Below are 23,011 nucleotides of genomic sequence, written 5' to 3'. Positions count from 1 at the left end.
GACGTGACTGCCGCTTTTTCGCTTTTTGCTTCTGCGGGCAGGTGGCGAGGCCGTCTGACTCCACCGCACAGCTTTTGGAAACGCCACATGGCTTTTGGTTTTTGCCTGCGCATGCATGTGCGCGCACACAGGTTGGACTGACCTCCGCGAGCCGGTCACAGACAGCGGGTGGGCCGCATCCGGCCACCAGGCCGCATCTTGCCCAGGTCTGCTCTTGGATATATTTGTGTTGTATTGTATTGTTGTTGTTTTGGTTCTTTTTTTTCTTTATCTATTATTTTCTTTTTCCCTTTTGTTGCATGTATTTATCTTATTGTTTTTTTGTTTTTATGTATGTAAAACTTTTGAAATTCCCAAATAAAAAATAAATAAAAGAATTTTAAAAAAAGAAATAACAAGGGGAGGGGCAGTAAGTGGCAACATCCCAGAATTTGGCTTTCAAAGAAGCCTCTTCCACTTTCCATCCCATATTGTCCACCAAGGTGAAGACAGATGGGACTAAAGAGGAGGTCCATATCATGTGTCAGGGTTCCAAATAGCATCCGAAATTAAATCCGAAATCCGAGGCATAGAAGTCCACAAGATTCCAATTTCTTAGCAGAGCCATGTTGGCACATCTATGAGAAACCCGAAGCTGAAGTCCCGAGGGTTTCTCCACCTAGTTGAGAGTTCAATTCCTTGTTCACCCACCCACAAGTTCACCACATGGTCCAGCACTCCTCCTGCCACATTACTCCCATCGGCTTCCGGGCAGGTGTCGAACAAAGGATGACCTTGAGAATGTAGAAGGAATTTGTTATGGCTACATCTCTAAATTCAGTTACTGTGGATTTAGACTTGGTAGATAAATCCACAGTAACTGAATTTAAACATGCCTGGGATAAACATATATCCATCCTAAGATAAAATAAAGAAAATAGTATAAGGGCAGACTAGATGGACCATGAGGTCTTTTTCTGCCATCAGACTTCTATGTTTCTACTTCCCTCATGCAGCAGCCCTTCCCAAATCCCCACAGCACTAGTATACAGTGGTCCCTCGATTTTCGCGGGTTCGAACTTCGCGAAACGGCTATACCACGGTTTTTCCAAAATATTAATTAAAAAATACTTTGCTGTTTTTTTCCCCTATACCACGGTTTTTTCTCGCCCGATGACATCATATGTCATCGCCAAACTTTCATCCGCCTTTAATAAATATTTTTTTAAATAAATTTTAATAAATAAACATGGTGAGTAATAATCTAAATGGTTGCTAAGGGAATGAGAAATTGCGGTTTAGGGGTTTAAAGTGTTAAGGGAAGGCTTGTGATACTGTTCATAGCCAAAAATAGTGTATTTACTTCCGCATCTCTACTTCACGGAAATTCGACTTTCGCGGGCGGTCTCGGAACGCATCCCCAGCGAAAATCGAGGGAACACTGTATTCTACATTATAATATGTAGCAAGTCTCCAAATCTAGTGATATGTAGCAAGTCTCCAAATCTAGTAATGGCTTCGGCCTAACAGAAGCCTGGAGCCGAGATACTGTATCACGGCCTGCTCTAGACAGTCAAACAAGAATGGTGTTTTTGGAGAGAGACAAAAAATCATCCCGTTTAGGATTTTGTTTTTAAAAAACAAAAGTCCTCACTACTGTCTTTCTGGTGAAGAGACTTCCCTGCCTCTCACCCATTTTTCTGACGAGGGCCTTGAAAACAAAACCAATAATTCTCCCTCAGCCGAACATCTCTCCCATAAATTGCCTCTGTGTCTTCTGCCACAGCAAGTGCAATTAGTCCATAATCTCTCCTTTAAAAAAACAAAAAACAACCTGATTCAGACTCTTTAACAGGCCAGCTTTGCTTAGGCATTGAGGTTGTGTAAAAAAAGCCCCACAAAATATACTTTCTGTTTCCTTTACAGAGGCATCATTACTGGAAAGGAATGTACAAATATGTATGTTGGAGACAAATCTACATTGAATCCTGCAGCTGCTGCTAGTCAGCACAAAAGTCTCTTGTGAGGCCTATCCTAGAGCAGTGTTTCCCAACCTTGGCAACTTGAAGATATTTGGACTTCAACTCCCAGAATTCCCCAGCCAGACCCTAACCACAGCAGCCTGTGCCTGCCTAACCAGAAACAGGCTCCTGAGTTGAGTGTGACTTACTCCCAGGTAAGTGGGTAGAGCAACCTTCCCCAGTCAATAGTTTGCTTGCAGCTGATAATAAGTAAAATAATAAATGTTAACACAACTCCCCCCCCCAGAGAGTTGCACCCCCTGGGACCATTGAGTGACAATACTCTGTTCTGACCAGTAACAATGAATGACACATGGATGAATGTTTCTAATATTGGGGTTTGAAATTATATATATATGTTTTTTTGCTGAATTTGAAAATTAAGGGAGACTAGGATAGATCTATTTCGGCCTTATTTTGGCCTCATCAGCTAGCCATACCCACTGGGACCTGAACCTGCAACCTTTGCCTTGTAAGGCAGAGAATTACCCTCTAGGCTACAGTATCCAATCTCTCCAGCTCTGCACCAGGGAAGGGTTACATATTTTTGTGTCGAATCACCCTGGTGTATTGAAGGAACATCATAGCTCCTTATATATGTGTGTGTGTGTGTGTGTGTGTGTGTGTGTGTGTGTATATATATATATATATATATATATATATATATATATGTCACATGTTTAAGCTGAATTTGAAAATTAAGGGAGACTAGGATAGATCTATTTCGGCCTTATTTTGGCCTCATCAGCTAGCCATACCCACTGGGACTTGAACCTGCAACCTTTGCCTTGTAAGGCAGAGAATTATCCTCTAGGCTACAGTATCCAATCCCTTCAGCTCTGTACCAGGGAAGGGTTACATTTTTGTGTCGAATCACCCTGGTATATTGAAGGAACATCACAGCTCCTTTTTTGCCTCTTGGCCCAACCCAGGGCTATTTCCAAGGCAGTTAATTTTATTGATAGCCGACAATTCTATCTATATGTGTCACATGTTTAAGCTGAATTTGAAAATTAAGGGAGACTAGGATAGATCTATTTCGGCCTTATTTTGGCCTCATCAGCTAGCCATATATATATATATACTATATACATACACACACACACACACACACACACACACACACACCACATGCTACAGGTTCACCATCACTGTCAGTTTGCTGAAATGGCAGCCTATGCATTTGTGAAATCAGATCTTAGAAACAATTGACAATTGCTTCCAATTGCCTCCTGCATCTGTCATACCAAATATGTGTGTATATATGTATGTATGTATGTATGTATGTATGTATCACATGTTTTTGCTGAATTTTTAATATTAAGGGAGACTAGGATAGTGCTATTTCGGCCTTGTTCTGGCCTCATCAGCTAGCCATACCCTTACTGGGATTTGATCCTGGGGCTTCTGCCTTATATATATCTAAAGGTTTCAGAGATTCCTGGAGGACATCGCCAGGAATCTCTGAAACTTACGTAGAAAGAAACACGAGTATGCCAAGACTTTCATATATATATATACTGTATGTACCATATACATACATACATACATACATACATACATACATACATACAGGCAGACAGACAGACAGACAGAGATACCTACATATAGTGATGGGCTACCAAAATTTTTACTACCACACTGTGGGCATTGTTTATGCATTTTGTTTCAACATCTTTCAGTGCAAATTGGGTCCTTTGGGGTGGAGCTCCAAATTTTACTACCAGAACTGCGTTCCTGACCGTTCCCGTAGGAGCCCATCACTCCATCCATCCATCCATCCATCCATCCATCCAGTACATACATACACCTACTTATACACACACAAACAAACATTAAAATTCCATTGGGGTCCAGATCGAAGAGTTGGGGGGAGGGTGTGAAATGTTTACTTCTTGGGTGTGAGGGGGTGCGCATTAGAGAAAGGGCCAATTTTCAGCTATTTATTCCAAGCCACTGGATCGAGCTCCCCAAACCTGGCCACTTTTAAGACTTGTGGACTTTAATTCCCAGAATTCTCCAGTCACCATAGCATAACATAGCATAGCACAGAATTCTGGGAGTTGAAGTCCACAAGTCTTAAAAGTGGCCAAGTTTGAAGACCTCTGCTCTGCCTATACCGAAACGCCTGGCAACCACAACAACAACTAGGCCCTTTTCCCCACCTCACAACTTCCTTGCAAAAGTTTTCCAACTTTCGCAAAACTTCTGTTTTGCAAGGCCGAGCCTTTGCAAAGCCTGGGCTGCTCGTGAGGAGGTTTTGCTTCCAAGCGTCCATCATCCGCAGCCCGGCTGGCCTGGAATGGGGGGAGGAGGAGGAGTTGGGCGGGAGTGAAAAGCGACCGCCGGGAGAGGCGGGAAGGAGCGCACCAAGCCGAAGAGCCGCCTTAGGATCAGCGTCTGCGCGGCTTCCTCTCTCGCGGACCTTTCAGAGAAAGCGCGCAGGTGAGTTCGTCTCCTCACCCCGCCTGGCGAGAAAGGTCCGGGGGACCCAGGTGATGGTGGTGAGGCTGGAGCCAGGGCGCGCGAGGAGGCAACGGGGCACCTTGAGCCTAAGCCCCGCGGACTCTCCTTTCAAGGCGGCCTCTGAGGGGAGCGAGGGTCTCCATGCTCGGCGCCTTTAAGACTTGTGGACTTCAACTCCCAGAACTCCTCAGCCAGCTTTGCAACAGCTTTGCTCGCTGAGGAATTCTGGGAGTTGAAGTCTACAAGTCTTAAAAGGGGGCGAGTTTGGAGACTCTCGGGAGGGGAGGACAATGGCGTCCCGGGCGCACTTTCCCACGGACGAGAAGCTGCCTGGACTCCTGCGCCCACCTGCCCACCCGGGCCGGACCTCTCTGGGCGACGCACGGAAACCAGGCCCAGCGCCCACTGGCCCGCTCCAGGCCCCCGCTTTAGCGCCGCGCGCCCATTGGCCCGTTTGAAAGCAGCAGCGCGCCGTCATTGGCGGGCGGAGCGTCGCGGTTAATTTGAATCTGCCGGCGTTCCTCGCACACCAGCGGCGGCGGCAGCGGCGCTTTCGGTCCAGGGAGGCTCTTGCGCCGCGGAGGCACCGGCGGAGGAGCGGTAAGGGCAAGACCCCTGCGGGCGCCCTGCTGCAAAGCCCAGGGATGTCCAGCCACCCCCTGCCCCATATCCAGGTCCATCAAACCAAGCTCCGGGCTTTCCCGGTGGTCCCCTCTCCACGTGCCTGGCCAGTTTGTGTGGCCGGGATGCAGCTGCGAGAAAGCCGCCCCCTCCCCCTCCTAGATTCGTTGATGCGTCCCGATTGGAAGGGACTCGGGACCCGGTAGGCCTTTCCCAGGCCCTGCAGAGCTGCGTTTAATGGAGGATGCCAAATTTGAGGTGGGGAAAAAAAGGGTGGGGGGCTTTGCTAGGCAGCTCTTGCAGAAAATCAGCTGAAGAAGAACGGGCTGAGTTGAATTCCCGCTAGTGGAGGAGGAGCAGGAGGGGGGGGGGAGAGAAAAAGTATCCAAAGGGGGAAAAACTGCTACAAATGTTACCCTCCTTGGTTCTTTCAGCTCAAATCCTTTGGAGTGATGGACGACTACACCAAGATAGAAAAGATTGGTGAAGGTAGGTACCTCCTGATCTGCACCCCACCCCACCCCTGAGGGGCTTCCTACTTGCCTCTCCTGGAATTATGCTACGTGGGACGATATAAATAAATGGGACAAAAATCGGACAGTGAAAGCAAACCTGTTTTGGTTCATGCGCCAAAAGTTGGTGTGCTAGCATATGTGCATGTGCCCACGCCCCTTCCCTCCCTCCAGGCATGCACGCAAACACCCTGGGCTGCGCATGTGCAGAATTCCCACGCATGCTCACAGGCCTCGCTGAAGTCTGGGACGGCGAAATAAACCGGCGATTGAGCAAATCAGAAGTTTGGAAAAATGGACTGTTGGTTTGCCCATTTTGCTGTTTTTCTGTGCTCTGGAGGGTTCAAGGAAGCTTCCATAATAATAATAATAATTAATTATAATAATAATTATTATTATTTCTTAGACTTGTATGCCACTCCTCTCGGAAGACTTGGGGTGGCTCACAACCGCAATAAAATAGTGCAATACAAATCTAATGGTTAAAACTATAACTAAAAACCTGCTATCTTAAAAAACAGTCAATATTGTACTGTCATACACGTAACTCTTAATGGTCAGAGAAGGGGATACATTAGTTGCCCCATGCCTGGCGACATAGATAGGCCTTCAGGGTCTTGCGGAGGGCAAGGAGGGTGGGGGCAGTTCGAATATCCAGCGGGGAGTTAATTCCAGAGGGCCGGGGCCGCCACAGAGAAGGCTCTTCCGCTAGGCCCCGCCAGACGACATTGTTTAGTTGACGTGACCTGGAGAAGGCCAACTCTTTGGGACCTAACCGGCCGCTGGGATTCGTGCAGCAGAAGGCAGTCTTGTAGGTATTCTAGTCCGATGCCATGTTGGGCTTTATGGGTCATCGCCAACACTTTGAATTGTGCTGGGATTCCCCTGAGGCTCCCCTCCATGGGAAACCCCACCTCCGGACTTCCGTGTTTTTGTGATGCTGCAGGGGAATCCCAGCATGGGAATCCCAGAAGCGCAAAAACGGGTGCTTCGGTGGCAATGGAAGTCCGGAGGTGGGGTTTCGCAGTGAGGGGAGCCTCAGTGAAATTGCAACATTGCAAAAATACAGAGGTCCGTAGGTGGAGTTTCGAGGACTTCGGTGTTTTTGCTATGCTGCGATTTCACTGATGCTCCCTTCGCTGAAAACCCCCACCTCTGGACTTCCGTTGCCAGCGAAGCGCATTTTTGCGATGCTGGGATTCCCCTGCAGCATCGCAAAAACACAGAAATCCGGAGGTGGGATTTCCCATGGAGGGGAGCCTCAGGGGAATTCCCAGCAGCGCAAAAACGGGCGCTTCGGCTGGCAAAAGGGGTGAATTTTGGGCTTGCACGCATCAATCGCTTTTCCATTGATTCCTATGGGAAACATTGTTTCGTCTTACAAACTTTTCACCTTAAGAACCTCGTCCCGGAACCAATTAAGTTTGTAAGACGAGGTATCACTGTAAATAAATGAAACAGCTGAGGGTCAGTTACGTCCCCCAAGCCTGGCAGCATAGGTGGGTTTTCAGTAATTTGCAGAAGGCAAGGAGGGTGGGGGCAGTCCTGATCTCCGGGGGGGGGGGGGAGTTGATCTCCAGGGGGAGAGTAGTCGCTTTGGGGAACAGAACGCTCGTCTTTGGGATTGACACCTTTAGTTCCTTGAAGACTATATTATATTTTGGCCTTGGTCAATTTGTCTTGGACTTTTGCTGCAAACTGTCCCTTTTCATTTTTTTTAAATTATTATTTGTTAGATTTGTACGCCGCCCCTCTCTGTAGACTCGGGGCGGCTCACAACAGTGATAAAAACAATACATGGTAACAAATCTAATAATTAAAATCTAAAATAACAGTTTTACATTAAAAAGTCTAAAAGGAAAAAAAACCCCAATATATAAAATACATACACACAGTCATATCATGCACTAAAACTACATTGGCAAGGAGCGGATGTCTCAGTTCCCCCAAGCCTGACGATAGAGGTGGTTTTTAAGGAGTTTACGAAAGGCAAGGTGGGTGGGGGAAGTCCTAATCTCCGGGGGGGAGTTGATTCCAGAGGGTCAGAGCCACCACAGAGAAGGCTCTTCCCCTGGGTCCCGCCAGATGACATTGTTTAGTCGACAGGACCCGGAGAAGACCAGCTCTGTGGGACCTAACCGGCCGCTGGGATTCGTGCGGCAGAAGGCGGTCTCGCAGATATCCTGGTCCGGTGCCATGAAGGGCTTTATAGGTCATAACCAACACTTTGAATTGTGATCGGAAACTGGTCGGCAACCAATGCAGACTGCGGAGTGTTGGAGTAACATGGGCATACCTAGGGAAGCCCATGATTGCTTTCACAGCTGCATTCTGCACGATCTGAAGTTTCTGAACACTTTTCAAAGGTAGCCCCACGTAGAGAACATTACAGTAGTCGAATCTCGAGGTGATGAGGGCATGAGTGACTGAGCAGTGAGTCCCGGTCCAGATAGGGCCGCAACTGGTGCACCAGGCGAACCTGGGCAAACGCCCCCCCTCGCCACAGCTGAAAGATGGTTCTCTAATGTGAGCTGTGGATCGAGGAGGACGCCTTATTTGGTAAATACCGCCAGGCATGGGGGAGTTGAGATATTCCTTCCCCCTAGGCCATTACAATTTATGCATGGTATATTTGTGTGTATGTTTGGTTTTATAATAAGGGTTTTTAGTTGTTTTAGTATTGGATTGTTACATGCTGTTTTTATCATTGTTGTTAGCCGCCCCGAATCTATGGAGAGGGGCGGCATACAAATCTAATTAATAATAATACTAATTATTATTATTAATAATAATAATTAATAATAATAATAATAAATAATAATAATAATAAATAAGATGCCTTTTCTCTTCCTGTGAGCTTCTGGAAGGGATCTTTGTGGCCTTTGTGTGTCCTCCCAGCTTCCAAGCTCCTCTCCTGCGCCAAGTTGCTTTCTTTGGTGTTCTTTCTTGGCTTTCCTCTCCCAAGCCTTGGCAACCCCTTCTGACGCTTCATTCCAGAATAAGTCAGCCAGCACAGGCACATACACTCACACATGTCTTTCGCCTTTTCCCTTTGTGCTAGGAACCTATGGCGTAGTATACAAAGGCAAGCACAAGGCCACCGGCCAAGTGGTGGCCATGAAAAAAATCCGCCTGGAAAACGATGAAGAAGGTGTTCCCAGCACAGCCATCAGGGAGGTTTCCCTGCTGAAAGAGTTAAACCATCCCAACATTGTGCGGTGAGTGCAATCCAGTTTGCTCCATTTGGGCAAAGAAGACACTTTGTGTATGTGGAAGGAAGGGACACAACTCTTTTATTTTCCAGGGTGTCCAGCAAACCTGAAATCAGGGAAATCGGCGGTTCAGGAAATTATTATTATTATTTGTTCTGTCGAGCTCTCTGATAGGATCCTCCCAAAAATGCACAGATACAATTTCAGACACACACACGTTTGAAAATTCACTTAAACCAAGCCCTCTTTTGGTATAGCAAAGAGCACTTGTCTCCAAACAAACTGGTAATTTATACAAGTCCCTTATCAGTTCTGTGATACTTAGCTTGCAACTGTGAGGCAATTCACAGTCCTTCTTCTTTCACAAAGTGAAACACACTTTGCTCTGGTTTAGTTTCAAAGCGGGGAAAAATCACACAAAAAGTCAAAGTCAGTAAAGCAGTCACAAAACACAACGATCAGATAATCCTCCACAATGGCCAAACCCACAGGCTCCTCTTTATAGCAGCCTCACTAATGACCACAGCCCCACCCAACCACAAGTGGCCTCATTTTCTTTGATAATAATCTCTCAGTTGTTGTTGCCTATGCATCGCTCTCTGCATACGTGGCTGTATCATTAACTCTTGTTCTGAATCCAAGGAGGAGCTAGATAATTGATCTCCTTCTGAGCTGTCTGCCACACTCTCCTCCTCCCTGTCACTCATGTCTTCTTGGTCAGAGGAGCATTCATCAGCAGATTCCACTGGGAGCAAAACAGGCCTGCAGCATATGGATGTCTCCCCCACATCCACAGTCCTTGGGGTAGGAGCTGAGCCAGAGCTAACCACAACAATTATTATTATTATTATTATTATTATTATTATTATTATTATTATATTTGTGTGCCGCCCCTCTCCGGAGACTCGGAGCGGCTCACAACAGCAAAACAGCACAAGTCCAATAGTTAAAAACAATTTAAAACCTTAATATAAAAACAATCATACATCTCAAACAAACCATACATAAAATGGAAAAGCCTTCAGGTCTCCAAATGCAGAAACTGTGGTTTAACTCAGGACTTGAGTTTCTGTGAGATGGCTTCTTAGGAACTTCACCGCCGTGCACTTGAGCCAGGCTTCTATCCAAGGAGAGGGGCTTTATGCTGCAGGGGGTTGGTTTTATAGATCAGGACGTGTGCTAATTGATCCCACCGCATCTATTTGCACCAGGTGGTTCTGCCTTATTGTCTCAAAACATTGGTTTAGTTCAGAGGAAACATTAACTGGGAATACAGTCTTCATGAACTAGTAAAATTTCTTGCTTTTGAATGTTTGTGTTCGCTTTCCCAGGGAAAATGCAGAGAATGTTAAGTGGGACAAAATGTTTGCATGATATGAAAAATAAATGGAAAATGTCTGCGCTATTGCTGTAGCAGCGTTTGGACATTGTGCTAAAGACAGATTTGTGTTCAATCTCCTCCAGAGTCACTATTGTTAGAAATAACAAAAGAAACTTGGGTCGATTAAAAAAAGTATTTGTTAGAAAGAAATAATAATAACAATAATAATAACAATAACAGCAGTTTACAAAGTGCGGGCTGACCTTAAAGAGGATGGAGCCAAAAGCCACACTTAAGATTTCAAAAACATTATATTTTATATTTTATATCTCGTCGCTGCCCCCACCACCAATCTTAACACCAATCACATCTATCCCGTCCTCAGCATCTCTTTCAACACCTCTCCCATAACATATTTTGCCTTAGTATTAAGGAATGTCCATTATTATTATTATTATTATATTATTATTATTATTTATATTTGTATGCCACCCCTCTCCGTAGACTCGGGGAGGCTCACAGCAATAATAAAAATAATGTACAACAAATCTAATATTTAAAAAATATCTAAAAACCCCTTATTTAAAAAGCAAGACATACACACACACAAACATACCATACATAAATTATAAAGGCCAGGGGGAGATATCTCAATTCCTTAAGGAGGGTTTTAAGGAGTTTACGAAAGGCAAGAAAGGTGGGGGCAATCCTAATCTCGGGGGGGGGGAGCTGCTTCCAGAGGGTCGGGGCCACCACAGAGAAGGCTCTTTTCCTGGGTCCCGCCAGACGACATGGTTTAGTCAACGGGACCCGGAGAAGGCCAACTCTGTGGGACCTAATTGGTCGCTGGGATTTGTGCGGCAGAAGGCGGTCCCGGAGATATTCTGGCCCGATGCCATGAAGGGCTTTATAGGTCATAACCAGCACTTTGAATTGTGAATTGTTAATTTGGCACTTGGTGTGGAATTCGAGCTTACCGGGTAGTTTAAGAGGGAACTGTTATGCTGACTGTGGAGTGGAAGGAGTTGTCTTCGTTTGTTCAAATGCATCTCTTTATAGTCTTCAGGATGTTCTTATGCAAGACTCGAGGCTTTACCTTATCTTTGAATTTCTTTCCATGGATCTCAAGAAATACTTGGATACTATACCTTCGGGACAATATTTAGATCGTTCGCTCGTTAAGGTAAGAAAAAGAAGCAAAAAAGGAGGGCTTGGAAAAAATGTTCTTTTCTTTCTCGTTTCTTCCCCGAGTCTCTTAAAGGTTGAGATTGGTGGAAGCAGCATAAAAAGAGCCGGGGTGGCGCAGCAGGTAGAGTGCTGTGCTGCAGGCCACTGAAGCTGACTGTAGGTCTGAAGGTCAGCAGTTCAAATCTCATCACCGGCTCAAGGTTGACTTGAGGCATAAAAATTGAATGAAGGAAGGAAGGAATAAAAAGCATACGAGTGCTTATGAAAAGTCATTGTCTGTTTTGGCCAAGGAATCCCTGCTTGTGAGCTGCAAAGCGCACCATCGGTTAAAGGCAGCTGTTGCGAAATCCAACATGTGCCAAATAAGCTTGGATCAGACGTCTTCTGTAATGGCCTGTGCAGCTGACAGCGGGCTCCCGTTCAAGAGGAGACTGACTTGGTGATACTCCAGTGGCCTGTGCAGCTGGCCCCTGAGTCAGACAATGGGGAGTAAGGCGAGGGCTCGTTGTCAGAGGCAGAGGTTCACCCAGGGCCTTTGGAACCTGAAGCACCACATAGCAACGATGAAGGAGTAGTGACTTCTCTTCTTGATGCACGAGTCTGCAGAGCTGCCAAGAGACAGGAGTGGTTACTCCAGAGGAGGTCTCCTCAGGAGTAAGACTAGGGGGCTAATTGGCCACACCCCTAGTCTACGTAAGGACATCAGTGGCAGCTAACAAGCTGCAGACAGAACGTTTAAGAAACCCGTCTGAACATAGTGTCTGAAAAAAAATCAGGGTTGTTTTCTCTGCTGCCGTTTCGGTTAAGTGTGCAATAGGGTTGATATCCCTGGAGGGGTCTGTAATATGGTAAATGATTTAGCTTTACTAGATAAATTGTCAAAGCAATGGAAACTGCAGTTTAATGTTTCCAAATGTAAAATAATGCACTTGAGGAAAAGGAATCCTCAATCTGAGTATTGAATTGGCAGTTCTGTGTTAGCAAAAACTTCAGAAGAGAAGGATTTAGGGGTAGTGATTTCTGAGTCTCAAAATGGGTGAGCAGTGTGGTCGGGAGGTAGGAAAAGCAAGTAGGATGCTTGGCTGCATAGCTAGAGGTATAACAAGCAGGAAGAGGGAGATTGTGATCCCCTTATATAGAGTGCTGGTGAGACCACATTTGGAGTCCTGTGTTCAGTTCTGGAGACCTCACCTACAAAAAGATATTGACAAAATTGAACGAGTCCAAAGACGGGCTACAAGAATGGTGGAAGGTCTTAAGTATAAAACGTATCAGGAAAGACTTAATGAACTCAATCTGTATAGTCTGGAGGACAGAAGGAAAAGGGGGGACATGATCGGAACATTTAAATGTGTCAAAGGGTTAAATAAGGTCCAGGAGGGAAGTGTTTTTAATAGGAAAGTGAACACAAGAACAAGGGGACACAATCTGAAGTTAGTTGGGGGAAAGATCAAAGGCAACATGAGAAAATATTATTTTACTGAAAGAGTAGTAGATCCTTGGAACAAACTTCCAGCAGACTTGGTTGGTAAATCCACAGTCACTGAATTTAAACATGCCTGGGATAAACATATATCCATTGTAAGATAAAATACAGGAAATAGTATAAGGGCAGACTAGATGGACCATGAGGTCTTTTTCTGCCGTCAGTCTTCTATGTTTCTATGTTATCAAGAACTACCTCTAGGTGTTTTGCCAACTCTGAAGCTACATAAGATACTAAGATCTATTTGCTATTCTTGGCTTTAAGAACTGATACCAGCTTTTAATGAAAATTAATGAGTGGCTGGTTGCTTGCCAAAAAAAGACTGCTTGTAGATTGGCGTGCGCATATTCACTGCTAAGACGTTTTATTAGTGTTGCTTGAAGTGCATAAGTGCATACAAACTGGGTGTTGTGTTACGTGCTTGGTGGGGACAGAACATCGTCAAACTTGGCAACTTCAGCTGTTGAAATCCACAAGTCTTAAATTGCAAGTTTGAGGACCCCTGGCTTAGATTTCCCTATTGCTTTTGCAAAATACTTGTCATCCATAGTGACTTCTTGCTGACCAAGTCCTCACACCATTCTAGGACAGTGATGGTAAACCTTTTTTTTCCTCGGGTGTTGAAAGAGCGTAGGCATGCACGAGTGCCCACACCCATAATTCAATGCCTGGGGAGGGCGAGAACAGCTTTCTCCTGCCTCCCAGAGGCCCTCTGAAGGCTAGAAATGGCTTGTTTCCCAACTTCTGGTGGGCCCAGGAGGCTTGTGTTTCACCCACCCCAGGCTCCAAAGGCTTCCCTGGAGCCGAGAGAGGATCAAAACGCCCATCCCCCCGGAGGCTCTCTGGAAGCTAAAAACGCCCTTCCAGAGCCTCTCGGCGAGCCAAAAATCAGCTGGCCGGCAAAAACATGCCTGTTGGAGCTGAGCTAGGGCAATGGCTTGCGTGTCAGCCGATATGGCTCCGCTTGCCACCTGTGGCACCTATACCATAAGTTCGCCATCACTGTTCTTGGACTTCCAGACTCGCTTTGGGAATGCAGGTATGCAACATGATGCATGACCATGCATCATTTAATTATGCCGATTGGCTATGGGTGCTATGGACAGTTCTCTTGTGGGGGGAAGATGTACCCACTTTTTTTTTTTTTTGCTCTTGTGATTCTTTCAGAGTTACTTGTACCAAATCTTGCAAGGCATCGTCTTCTGCCATTCAAGAAGGGTTCTGCACAGGGACCTGAAACCTCAGAACTTGTTAATCGACGACAATGGTGTGATTAAACTAGCAGACTTTGGCCTGGCACGCGCTTTCGGCATCCCCGTGCGTGCCTATACACACGAGGTAAGGGGTGTGTGTGTGGCTCCACCTTCCGGCAGAATCAGATCTCCTCTTCAGTATCAGATGTAAACCAAAGATGTTTTTATTGGGCATATTGCCAGAGACATTTAACAAAGAAGAAACATATTTAATTGTACACTTAGTAACAGCCGCTAGAATAGCATATGCTCAAAACTGGAAATTCAATAGAATACCGACAGAGAGAAGTACAGTGGTACCTCTACTTACGAACTTAATTTGTTCCATGACCAGGTTCTTAAGTAGCAAAGTTTGTAAGAAGAAGCAATTTTTCCCATAGGAATCAATGTAAAAGCAAATAATGCGTGCGATTGGGGAAACCACAGGGAGGGTGGAGGCCCTGTCTTCTCCCAGGAAATTCCTAGAGAGGCTCCATGGAGGCTTCTCCCTGCCTTTTCCGACCCTGTTTCCTCCCAGGAGATTCCTAGAGAGGCCCCATGGAGGCTGCTCCCTGCCTATTCTGGTTTTGGAGGCTCGGGTTTGTAAGTGGAAAATGGTTCTTAAGAAGAGGCAAAAAAATCTTGAACACCGGTTCTTATCTAGAAAAGTTTGTAAGTAGAGGAGGTCTTAGGTAGAAGTACCACTGTACTTAAGAAGATAATTGACTGTGCAGAAATGAATAGATTGAAAATGAATATCAAAGGCAAGATGATTTGAATGGTTTGAAAAGGTATAGATAAAAGTTTTTAATATTAACTTAATGTAAATGGGATAAAAAGGGAATAAGAAATATGATTGGTTTAACCCAGATGACAAAAATAGAGAAGGAGGCAGCATTAGATAAATAAATTACATATACAGAATGTTAAATTATAATAGAAAGAAAACAGAAAGAAAGATTTAGATTTAGGATTGTGATTATAAGAAGTAAAAATTGAGAGAAGTTTTTCCAGTCTGTCACTTAATGTAATCAAAATTAGCCATCTGAAATAAATACTTGGACGGACTGAATTATTGGGAAATTGAAATGTAGTTCAGGTTATTTTATTAGTCTGTATAAGAGATAATATAAACATATGGATCAGCATTGAAGGTATATGTGTTGTTATGTATGTTTTTCAATGTGGAGAAAAATAAAACTATTTCAAAAGAAAAACCTCTGAAGAGGTTGAAGATAGGGATGCCCTGCAGATGGGGCCGCTGGGAGTAGAACTCACTTCCCAATACAGTGGTACCTCATCTTACGAACGCCTCTTCTAACGAACTTTTCAAGATGCGAACCCGGTGTTTAAGATTTTTTTGCCTCTTCTTCCGAACTATTTTCACCTTACGAACCCAAGCAGCTGCTGCTGGGATGAAGGGGTTTCTTTTTTTCCCCTGTTTTTGAAGAAAGAAATGGGAGGGCAGCTTGGAGGAAAGATTTTGCAGAGAACAATGTGCTTGCAAAGGCACTGAAAGGGTGTCTTTTTAAGAAAGAAAAGGGAGGGGCAGCTTGGAGGAAAGATTTTGCAGAGAACAATGTGCTTGCAAAGGCACTGAAAGGGTGTCTTTTTAAGAAAGAAAAGGGAGGGGCAGCTTGGAGGAAAGATTTTGCAGAGAACAATGTGCTTGCAAAGGCACTGAAAGGGTGTCTTTTTAAGAAAGAAAAGGGAGGGGCAGCTTGGAGGAAAGACTTTGCAGAGAACAGCGTGCTTGCAGAGGCACTGAAAGGGTGTATTTTGAAGAAAGAAAAGGGAGGGGTGCCCCCCTTGCCTTTCTTCCTTCCCACTCACCCTTTAGCCTAGCCTTGCTTCTTCCACCCGCCCCCTTTAGCTGCTCCTCCCTGCCCTCTGTTCGCCTCCCTTCTAAAGTTTGGGATTTTCCTGAAGGATTTGCACGCATTATTTGCTTTTACATTGATTCTTATGGGAAACATTGTTTCATCTTACGAACTTTTCACCTTACGAACCTCCTCCTGGAACCAATTAAGTTCGTATGATGAGGTACCACTGTATGTGAACAGAGGTTTGGCAACAGCTAATCTCAGTTGCGTTCATCTTGAAACGGCTTCCTTTTTTTTTTTCATTTTGGAGATAACGGTGCTAACATTAGCTCATTGAAGGGGGGAAATGGGTCTTAATGATTCATCATGAAAAGTTTCTCTCCAAACCTGCCTATTAAATTTATGAGGTTCCAGCAGAAAGGTGCTACCAGTAATATTTTTGGGAGGTGGATGATAATCCTACCTAACTCTTCCAATCGGTGGGTTTTAGATAGCAGCAGGGTGTCCAGCAAACCCGGAAAATCAGGGAATTATCAAGGAAATCGGCAGTTCAGGAATTATCAGGGAATTCGTGGGGGGAAAAAATGGAATAAATCAGGGGGAAACAAACTATTAAAATTTATTTTATTTATTTAATTTATTTATTTATTAGATTTGTATGCCGCCCCTCTCCGTAGACTCGGGGCGGCTCACAACACAATAAAAATTTAATTATTTACAATTTAAAATTTAAAATAGTTTTTTTTAAAAACCCATTTTTAAGCAGACATACCTACAAACATACCATACATAAATTATATAGGCCCGGGGGAGATATCTCAGTTCCCCCATGCCTGACGACAAAGGTGGGTTTTAAGGAGTTTGCGAAAGGCAAGGAGAGTAGGGGCAGTTCTAATCTCTAGGGGGAGCTGGTTCCAGAGAGTCGGGGCCGCCATAGAGAAGGCTCTTCCCCTGGGCCCGCCAACCAACATTGTTTTGTTGACGGGACCCGGAGAAGGCCCACTCTGTGGGACCTAATCGGTCGCTGGGATTCGTGCAGCAGAAGGCAGTCCCTGAGATATTCTGGTCCGATGCCATGAAGGGCTTTATAGGTCATAACCAGCACTTTGAATTGTGACCGGAAATTGATCGGCATCCAATGCAAAATGTTTAACAGTCGGGAAAATGTAGAAAAATCGTGCTGCTTGGCAGAGTGAAGCAAAAATGAGCATAACTGCGGCAAAAACTTGCTTCCCTAGCTACTGATGTTTCTCCATGGCTTGGCCGTTTGGTATGATGTCATCTACGACCGTGCCTTAACTAGATTGCAAGTTACAGGGAAATGTCAGGGAATTTCGAAATGCTTTCCTCCAGGACGCCCTGTAGCAGGTAAAATCTACTTGTTGCTGATTTCCCTTTCTAGGTTGTAACCTTGTGGTACAGATCCCCAGAGGTCTTGCTTGGCTCTGCCCGCTACTCTACCCCCGTAGATATGTGGAGCATCGGGACCATCTTTGCAGAAATTGCCAACAAGAAGCCGCTGTTCCACGGGGATTCGGAAATCGACCAGCTCTTCCGGATCTTCAGGTATTGAAAGCAGAGAATCAGCTGGAGTAAGAAGAATCAGCTGGCTCGCATGGGGTGGTGGTGGTCCCTTTTGCATGCTTCTCATTTGAGAGACACAACTGTGGCAGTTCCCTGATGAATTGGGGTTGGTCTGCTTATGACAGCTCTGCAAGTGGTTGTATCCTGGACCACCTGTAACCAATGTTCCCTCTAATTTTTTTTCGGTGTCGGCAGAAAAGTATAGTGTCTGAGCGACAATCCATTTGGGACTGGGCGGCATAGAAGAATAAATAAACAAATAAATAAATAAGAAAAAAATTCCCTTCTTTTTTTATTAAAAGAAATTAATAATAAAACAAAACCAAACACTATTTTATTACTATCTTCTCTTTTTCCATCCCTGTCTCCTCTCCCCCTTGTGTGTGTGTGTGTGTGTGTGTGAACTCTTGAACCATTTCCAATAACAGGTGAGCTATTGGAAATGGTTCAAGAGTTCACACACACACACACAAATGGCTGGGTTTTTTTTTCCCCTCTGTTATTATTTGGGTGGTTTTTACCATATGCTTTAAATCAAGAGTCATTTCTCTCTCTTTCTCTCTCCCCCTCTTGCTCTCTCTCTCTCTCTTTTTCTGTCTCATTTTCTTTCTCTCACTCTTTCTTTCTATCTCTCTTGCTTTCTTTCTCTTCTCTCTCTTGCTATCTCTCTCTCCCCCCTTTCATCTTTCTCTCTTGTTTTCTTTCTCTCTATTGCTTTTTTTCTCTTCTCTCTCTTGCTATCTCTCTCCCCACCCCCTTTCTCTCAGCAGCGGCATTGGGCAGTAGCCGTGGGGCGGCGGCAGGGAGATCAGCTGTGAGGCGGAGCTCCGGAACGGAGGCACCGACGGCGAGGGGGGTGGAAGAGCGCTTTCTCTGAGCACTTCAGGAATGCCTGCCCTGCCTCTATTGCAGCCCCCTTGCTGGAAGTCTGGGATGAAAGCGCTCCCAGCGAAGGGGCTGCAAGAGGGGCGGGGTGGGCATTCCCGAAGTGCACGGAGAAAGCCCTCTCGCAGCCCCCTGGCTGGGAGCGCTTTCATCCCGAGAAGCCGCCACCGCCGCGGGGGAAGTCGCGCCCCAAGGCAGGAGGCGGCGGAGGAGGAGAGGGGGCAGATCGGGCAGGGGGCAGGGGCACGAGGGGGCCGGAGGCACCGTGGGGAGGCAGGGGCGGCCGCGGCTCCCTTCCCTTCTACTGCCGGCACTTCCCCGCTCCCCCCCCCCCCGGCGGGCTGGCAGAGGGATGGGGAGCGCGCACCCGTGGAAAAGGGTGCGCGGGGGGGGTATTTTGGGGCGCGCACGCGCGCAGCTTACAGGAAACACTACCTGTAACACCTATTGTGTTACTGCATCTCTCCTGCTGGACCAATGTAAGCAGAATCGTATTTTTCCAGCCTGAAGATGATTGCTCGTTTCTTCCCAGTTCCGGGGTGCCTAGATCCGTGATGGCGAACCTATGGCACGGGTGGCACGTGGAGCCAAATCTGCTGGCACGCGAGACATTGATGTAGCTCAGTTGCAGCGCGCATGTGTATGCCGGCCAGCTGATTTTCTTTTTACTGCCCTGCCCACACCTCCCCTTCCAGGAGTTTCCCCACGCAGCCCGAAATAATTTAATTTAACTGATTTGTGAGCCGGCCAACTCCTTTCGAACTCTGGGTGGTGTACAATCAATAGAAATAATAATAATAATAATAATAATAATAATAATAATAATAATAATAATAATTTATTAGATTTGTATGCCGCCCCTCTCCGAAGACTCGGAGCGGCTCACAGCAACAATAAACAATGTACAACAATTCTAATAATTAAAACTATGGCCACAAAACCCCTGTCATTAAAAAAACAAACAGTACTGCTCAGTCATAACTATACATAGAAACATAGAAGATTGACGGCAGAAAAAGACCTCATGGTCCATCTAGTCTGCCCTTATACTATTTCTTGTATTGTATCTTAGGATGGATCTATGTTTATCCCAGGCATGTTTAAATTCAGTTACTGTGGATTTACCAACCACGTCTGCTGGAAGTTTGTTCCAAGGATCTACTACTCTTTCAGTGAAATTATATTTTCTCACGTTGCTTTTGATCTTTCCCCCAACTAACCAGATTGTGTCCCCTTGTTCTTGTGTTCACTTTCCTATTAAAAACACTTCCCTCCTGGACCTTAGTTAACCCTTTAACATATTTAAATGTTTCGATCATGTCCCCCTACATACATAAATCTTACTAGCCAAGGGGTGTGGGAGGGGGGGCAGGCACATGTGGAGGCGAATTATGAGTGTGATCTACCATGCATGCACTTTCGGCACCCTAGGAAAGGTTTGCAATCACTGGCCAAGATGATATGGAAAGACAGACCTGCACAGCCAAACAACCCTCTCTCTTTCTCTCTCTCTTCCTCTCTCTCTCTCCTTTTTTCTGATGTTACCAAGGCCACAACGTTTATCTCAGTTTGTGACCGGGTAGCGGGAGGGGGAGCCTTAGCCAGGCGGTCTACATCCTCCGAGGCTGGGAGCCTATGCCATTTCTGACATGTATATTCCAGTCCCTCCCTCCCTCTGTGAAGTCACATTCAACCCTCCTTTTTCTCCTCTTCCTTGGCAGAGCATTGGGGACCCCCAACAATGATGTTTGGCCGGAAGTAGAATCTCTGCAGGATTACAAGAACACTTTCCCCAAATGGAAACCGAGCAGTCTGGCGTCTCACGTGAAGAATTTGGATGAGGAAGGCCTCGATTTGCTCTCTGTAAGTGACAGCATCACTCTTCTTCCGCGGGATTTGAAAGTGGAGTTCTTTTTCGCTTGGGTTCAAAACCTTTCACTGCTTATTTATTTATTTATTATTATTTATTACTTAGATTTGTATGCCGCCCCTCTCCGAAGACTCGGGGCGGCTCACAACATGTAGAAACAAATCATAAGTAAACAGACAAATTTAAAAATATTTAAATATTTTAAAAACCCCATATGCTAACAGACGCACACACAGACATACCATGCATAAATTAAACATGCCCAGGGGGAGATGTTTCAGTTCCCCCATGCCTGACGGCAAAGGTGGGTTTTAAGGAGTTTACGGAAGGCAGGAAGAGTAGGGGCAGTCCTAATCTCCGGGGGGAGTTGGTTCCAGAGGGCTGGTGCCGCCACAGAGAAGGCTCTTCCCCTGGAGCCCGCCAACCGGCATTGTTTAGTTGACGGGACCCGGAGAAGGCCCACTCTGTGGGACCTAATCGGTCGCTGGGATTCGTGCGGCAGGAGGCGGTCTCGGAGATATTCTGGTCCAATGCCATGAAGGGCTTTAAAGGTCATAACCAACACTTTGAATTGTGACCGGAAACTGATCGGCAGCCAATGCAGACTGCGGAGTGATGATGAAACATGGGCATACCTAGGTAAGCCCATGACTGCTCTCGCAGCTGCATTTTGCACGATCTGAAGTTTCCGAACACTTTTCAAAGGTAGCCCCATGTAGAGAGCATTACAGTAGTCGAACCTCGAGGTGATGAGGGCATGAGTGACTGTGAGCAATGAGTCCCGGTCCAGATAGGGCCGCAACTGGTGCACCAGGCGAACCTGGGCAAACGCCCCCCTCGCCACAGCTGAGAGATGTTGTTCTAATGTGAGCTGTGGATCGAGGAGGACGCCCAAGTTGCGGACCCTCTCTGAGGGGGTCAATAATTCCCCCCCCAGGGTAATGGATGGACAGATGGGATTGTCCTTGGGAGGCAAAACCCACAGCCACTCCGTCTTATCCGGGTACAGTGGTACCTCTACTTACGAACTTAATTCGTTCCGTGACCAGGTTCTTAAGTAGAAAAGTTTGTAAGTAGAAGCAATTTGTCCCATAGGAATCAATGTAAAAGCAAATAATAAAGCGTGCAAACCCCCAACTCGGGTGCCAGGTGTTGTACATACTCCTGGTCAGTTGGAGGATGATGAAGAAATTGAGGACTCTGATACAGATAGTGTTTATGAATTAGTGGTGGGCCCGGGGTTACAGATAGTAGAACAGGTGGGAGGCCAGCCACAGGAGGTGGCTATGAGTCCAGAATCTAACGAGGAAGAATCAGACGTTCGCTGGGTCAATCCTAAATTCAGAAGGGTCCAAAAATGTAAAGAACAAGTGTTTGGAAGAAGATATTAAGGGGAGGAATGGGTTAAATACTGTCAGTGGGGAAGAAGGGTGGAGTTTCAATGTTGTAGGGCTAAAATGAAAGTTTTTTTCCATTCGGCTTCCAAGCAAGCAAATTCATTCTGTGCTATTTTACAGTCATTTCTGCTGTTCGTGAATCATGTTGTGAGTAAATAAATCTTGTTAAACAGAGAAGGCTGGGAGGAATGTATGAGGAATGCAATTAAGAAAGATAAGGGGGAGGAAGAGGAATGTGTTAGTATGAACTGTATTTTGAATACGGAAGGGAAGAGAAATAAAAATGGAGTTTTTTGGTTTATGAATTACTGCATTTAGTAAGAGTTATTTGTAATAGATAAAGTTCTACCAGAAACCAGAACACCAGCTGCACAGGCAAGTTGGTCTCCTTGAGTGGGAGCCGCTATCAACAAACTCAAACTCAACCCAGACAAGACGGATTGGCTCTGGATCTTGCCTCCCAAGGATAATTCCATCTGTCCGTCCATTACCCTGAGGGGGGGGGACTACTGACCCCCTCAGAGAGGGTTCACCTTTTTTATACTTTGTTTTATGTTTGGTATGAATGTGCTGTTTGGTTTTTAAAATAATGATAGGGTTTTATATGTTTTTTAATATTAAGATTTGTTCTACTATTATATTGTTTTTATTACTGTTGTGAGCCGCCCCGAGTCTTCGGAGAGAGGCAGCATACAAATCTAATTAATAATAATAATAATAATAATAATAATAATAATAATAATAATAATAATAATATCATCAGCTTCACAGGCTGCTGGCGGGCAAAAACACTGTGGATGGTCAGTGAGTGATGTGTCCCTTTGTTCTGACTTGCAGAAAATGTTGATCTACGATCCCGCAAAAAGGATTTCTGGACGTGTGGCTCTAAATCACCCCTACTTTGATGACCTGGACAAATCGAAACTCCCAACCCACCGGCTCAAGAAATGCTAACTGTTAGCTTGTGGAGAAGCTGCTGCTGCTACTACGGATGTTTGTTGCAAGAGTATGCAGAAATTGTTCCTCTTGGTTTTTTATATATATGTCTGTCTTGATCTGTTCTATAATTATATAAGCCCTGTTTAGGGCTCCCCGATGTAAAATCCTCCTGAAATGTAAATATTAAGCAATTCAATCCTCAATAAAGTTGTGCACTGTTAATTATTCCTACCGTTATATAAATAAATCCTGTAAAATTAACCTGGAATGTTTATTGCTTGCAGATGCTTAGCCCTGACTACCAGAAAGGGGCTAAAGGCTTTTTGGCCTTTAGGGCAGTGATGGCAAACCTCTATGGCACAGGTGGCATGCGGAACCATATCTGCTGGCACGCGAGCCGTTGCCCTAGCTCAGCTCCAACATGCATGTGTGTGCCAGCCAGCTGATTTTTCGCTTACACATGTTGTGGTTAGCT

The 23,011-nt window shown here is 45.4% G+C and overlaps 1 protein-coding gene across 2 annotated transcripts; it reads left to right on the top strand.

Moving 5' to 3' along the window:
- Positions 1 to 4,116: 4,116 nt before the first annotated feature.
- LOC139155635 (cyclin-dependent kinase 1) lies at positions 4,117 to 22,797 on the top strand. Of its 2 annotated transcripts, none has more exons than XM_070730849.1 (8): positions 4,117 to 4,445; positions 5,522 to 5,576; positions 8,661 to 8,817; positions 11,192 to 11,315; positions 13,974 to 14,144; positions 17,264 to 17,427; positions 20,052 to 20,193; positions 22,435 to 22,797. In XM_070730849.1, the coding sequence occupies exons 2-8, from the start codon at positions 5,540 to 5,542 to the stop codon at positions 22,549 to 22,551; spliced, it is 912 nt and encodes a 303-aa protein (XP_070586950.1). In that variant the 5' UTR covers positions 4,117 to 4,445; positions 5,522 to 5,539; the 3' UTR covers positions 22,552 to 22,797. The 2 variants fall into 2 exon arrangements, with proteins under 2 accessions (XP_070586950.1, XP_070586951.1); XM_070730850.1 differs by lacking the exon at positions 4,117 to 4,445 and adding an exon at positions 4,721 to 5,066.
- Positions 22,798 to 23,011: the final 214 nt, after the last annotated feature.

Source organism: Erythrolamprus reginae, unplaced genomic scaffold, assembly GCF_031021105.1.
Source record: "Erythrolamprus reginae isolate rEryReg1 unplaced genomic scaffold, rEryReg1.hap1 H_36, whole genome shotgun sequence".
Classification (NCBI taxonomy): Eukaryota; Metazoa; Chordata; class Lepidosauria; order Squamata; family Dipsadidae; genus Erythrolamprus; species Erythrolamprus reginae.
The sequence above is the reverse complement of the archived record's forward strand: the minus strand, read 5'-3'. Positions and strand labels throughout refer to the sequence as shown.